The sequence below is a fragment of the Aptenodytes forsteri genome, unplaced genomic scaffold, assembly GCF_000699145.1.
Source record: "Aptenodytes forsteri isolate BGI_AS27 unplaced genomic scaffold, ASM69914v1 Scaffold7, whole genome shotgun sequence".
Classification (NCBI taxonomy): Eukaryota; Metazoa; Chordata; class Aves; order Sphenisciformes; family Spheniscidae; genus Aptenodytes; species Aptenodytes forsteri.
Window position 1 is genome coordinate 1,926,015 of NW_008795919.1, and position 3,585 is coordinate 1,929,599.

At 62.6% G+C, this 3,585-nt stretch overlaps 1 protein-coding gene across 1 annotated transcript; it reads right to left on the minus strand.

The window, feature by feature from the left end:
- Positions 1-1,096: 1,096 nt before the first annotated feature.
- GJA4 (gap junction protein alpha 4) lies at positions 1,097-2,646 on the minus strand. Its single transcript, XM_009284756.2, has one exon. It carries the CDS (start codon positions 2,612-2,614, stop codon positions 1,583-1,585), a length of 1,032 nt encoding a protein of 343 aa, XP_009283031.1. The 5' UTR covers positions 2,615-2,646; the 3' UTR covers positions 1,097-1,582.
- Positions 2,647-3,585: the final 939 nt, after the last annotated feature.

The window sequence follows — 3,585 nt, forward strand, 5'->3', positions numbered from 1 at the left end:
ATTTCCACCTATTATGCAGCTGTGAGCGGCTCCACAGCCTCCGCTGGGTTTATCTGTGGCAAAGCCTAGGCAGAGAGGCTGGCTGCGGGGTCGAGCTCTGCTTTGAGCCACCCAGAGCCTGTGCCACGATGGCCCTGTGACAGCCCCGGCCTGAAGCTGGGCTGAAGGGGACAGGACACTATAGCAGAGAGCGTTGTGCTTTCAGTGGGTGAGCAGCACAACTGGAGCTCAGAGGGTGCCCACACTCACCCCACCACCCATGGGACAGCAGCTTCCCTCTCCCTTGGCCCCAAACCCTCACCCACCCTCCCCGGGGCAGCTGGATGAAGCACAGTCACACCACACTTCACCTTTTTCATTCATTCAACTTTATTCAACAAGATGCAACACTGAGTCTGCCGGGGGAAAGGAAACAGCACTGAGGGCAGTGCCTCCATCCCACACTCGTGCCTCTGTCACACAGGACCCACAGTCCCTCAGTCACAGCAGGACTTCCCCTTTCACAACATCAGCAGGCTGGGGAAGTCCAGGCGACTGTTTTCATGGCAGCCATTGGTTCTTTGGTGTCCCCCCCAGCACCTCAGCCCACAGCAGGAGATGACTAGTGCAAAGTAATAAAACCAATAACCCCCCCAAACCAGCAGTTGCTAGGCTAATTCCTCCCCAAAAGCGCAGGCGCGAGGCTGCGTGGCCCAGGCTGGACACAGCTCCCCAGATCCCCTGCACAACTGCACCTTTAAGGCAGAAAGCTCCATGCTCAGGCCAGCAGGTTAAAAATAACTTAGAGACACACATCACACAGGAAAGGGTCCAGGGCCAGGAGGCGGGGGGGGAGGCTCGCACTCCTGGGGCACCCGAGCGGTGACCCTGCAGCCATCGGGATCAGCCAGTCACCACAGAGCCCCAGCTGTGAGCTGCCGCTGGCTTAACCCCCCCGTGCCTCAATGGGGAAGGGGCAGCTCCTGCAGCAAACCCTGGGCAGGAGCTGCTGGCCCCTCTGGCTCCTTGCCAGGGTCACAGGAACAGGACAGGGCTGGTGGCCAGGACCCGTCAGGCAGCGCTGCCCCAGCCCAGCTCCCCCCAGCCCTCCCAGGTTCAGCCTGCTCCGCATGGAGACTGGAGGCGAGCAGCTTCCCACGGCCACACGCCCAGCTCTCACGCCGGCGGGGGCTCCAGCAAGCTCCGGGGTCCGGCTGAGCCATGGCTCCCGACAGGCAGCAGGCTCTCGCTGCGGCCCTGGGGACAGCCTGTTCCCAGCTGCATGGTCCCAGGGATTTCTCCCTTTCCCACGGCGAAGCATGCAGGACATGCCGTCCCGGGGAACTTTCTGCAGTTTCCTTCCTTGCAGGGTCTGTGGAGAAAACAGGAGAGAGCGGAGGCTCCGCTCCAGGGCAGTGCTCAGCCCTGCTCCTGAGCATCACATCCCAGGGGCAGGCAGGTCTCCGCGGGCACAGCCTCTGGAGGGCGGCCTGTCCATATGGCACAGCACCAGGCAGGAGGCAGCTGCCTGCCCGTGGCCAGCACCTTTGCAGGCACGAGGGACCGAGGAAGGTCACCCCGGCCAGCCGGGGCCAGCCCGGCACTAGACATACTGCTTTTTGGAGGCTGAGCTCCCAGGACGGCTGCACAGCTTCTCCTCCGGGGCGGCGGCTTCAGCAGCCCTGGGGGCGTAGGGGTCCGACAGGGGCCTGCTGCCACTGCCCAGTGCCAGGTTCTCCTCGTTGTGGAAGTTGGCCCAGTTCTGCTCGCTGGAGAGCTTGTTGTAGGCCTGGTAGGGCGGTGTGTGGCTGTCGGCCATGGGCAGGAAAGGGTAGTGCTTGGGTGGGTAGGGACCCGAGACCATGTCATCAGCAAAGGTGTCCCGGCTCGGGACGGCCGGCACAGACACCTTCTTGACATTGCTAAGCAGGTTCTTGCAGCAGAGGTGGAAAAGCTCCAGGAGGTTCAGGATTAAGGAGATCAGGCCCATCACCAGCATGAAGATGATGAAGATGCTCTTCTCAGTGGGGCGGGAGATGAAGCAGTCCACCTGATGGGGGCAGGGGTCCCTCTTGCACACGTAGCGGGGCACCATGGAGAAGCCGTACAGGTACCACTGGCCAATGAGGAAGCCAGCCTCAAAGATGCTCTTGCAGATCACACTGATGATGTACGTCCACATCAGCGCCCCTCGAATCTTGAGCCGCCCATCCTCCGTCATATAGATCTTAGACATCTTCTTCTCCACGGCTGCCAGGGCCTGCTCGATCTTCGGGTCCTTGCTGTGGATAGCCCGAAGCTCGCTCTCCTGTTGCTTCAGCTTCTCCTCCTTCCGGGAGAGATAGACAACGTGGCCGAGGTAAATCAGGGTTGGGGTGCTGACAAAGAGGAACTGGAGCACCCAGTAGCGGATATGGGAGATGGGGAAGGCTTTATCATAGCAGACGTTGGTGCAGCCTGGCTGCTTGGTGTTGCACACGAAATCTGACTGCTCGTCCCCCCACACGGACTCCCCGGCCAAGCCCAGGATGAGGATGCGGAAGATGAAGAGCACGGTGAGCCAGATCTTCCCGATCACAGTTGAGTGCTCCTGGACTTGGTCCAACAGTTTCTCCAGGAAACCCCAGTCGCCCATCTTCTTGGGAGCCTCGTGCCTCTGCTGGCAGAGAGGGGAGGGGAGCCAAGTCAATTCTCTGCTTCCATGCTGGAGAGCACAGGGCAGATAGGGCTACCTAAACCCCAGGCTTTCTCGGGATATGACTGCTCTGCAGAGGGTCCCAGCAAACCCACCAAGGAGCATCCCACACCTGGGGGAGGGAGCCAGGCAGGATTTCTGAGCCCAGGAGTGTTCCTCCTACACCCCACTGCCCAGTGCGGAAATGTGGGGCTGGGGGAGAAGAGGCAGCGCAGGGATTCACCTCCCCCAGCAGCACCCAGCCCACAGCACCCACGACTCCCAGCTGTCCCGGCCTCCCAGGACACAGCCCACAGCTAAGGGCTCACTGGCCGGTGGTTTGGGGCTGCCCTGGGAGGTCAGGGCCACAGCACCCAGAGAGGGGGCACAGCAGGGGCTCACAGGAGCAGCCCAGATTTGCCTTTCTGACAGCCCGCTGCCCCGGCTTTACCGAAGGGCAGAGAACAGCAGGGTCATGAGAGGGAAAGCACAAACCCCTGGGGTACAGCAGCCACCCCAATGCTTATTCAGGGCTCCCCCCAAACTGAAGGGACGGTCGCCAGCCAGCTCCCTTGCTGTGGGGCGATAGCACCCCAGCCCCAACACGCTCCCCCTTGCCCAGGGCTTTCCCCGGCCTGGGGATCCCCAAGACCACTCACCGCACACAGACCCGATGCCACTCCGGGGACCCCGGGGTCTCTCAGCCTCGCCCCCGGCTGCCGGCGAGCCCAGCCCGCATCCCCCCGCGGGAGCTCAGCCCCGCAGCCCGGCTGGGAGAGAGGAAGCGGCCGCAGCCCTGGCTCCTAATTAACCTCTGCCAAGGGAGCAGGCAGAGGGGCCAGCTGGGCCGTTAAAGGGACACTCAGCCGCGGTGGGGCGAGGGGGGTGCCAGCGGTGGGGGTGCCCCCTGCCCCCAAGCACGGTGTCCCCGA

Coding starts and splice junctions, on each gene's coding strand:
- GJA4 (XM_009284756.2), bottom strand. CDS start 2,614: ATGGGCGACTGGGGTTTCCTGGAGAAACTGTTGGACCAAGTCCAGGAG.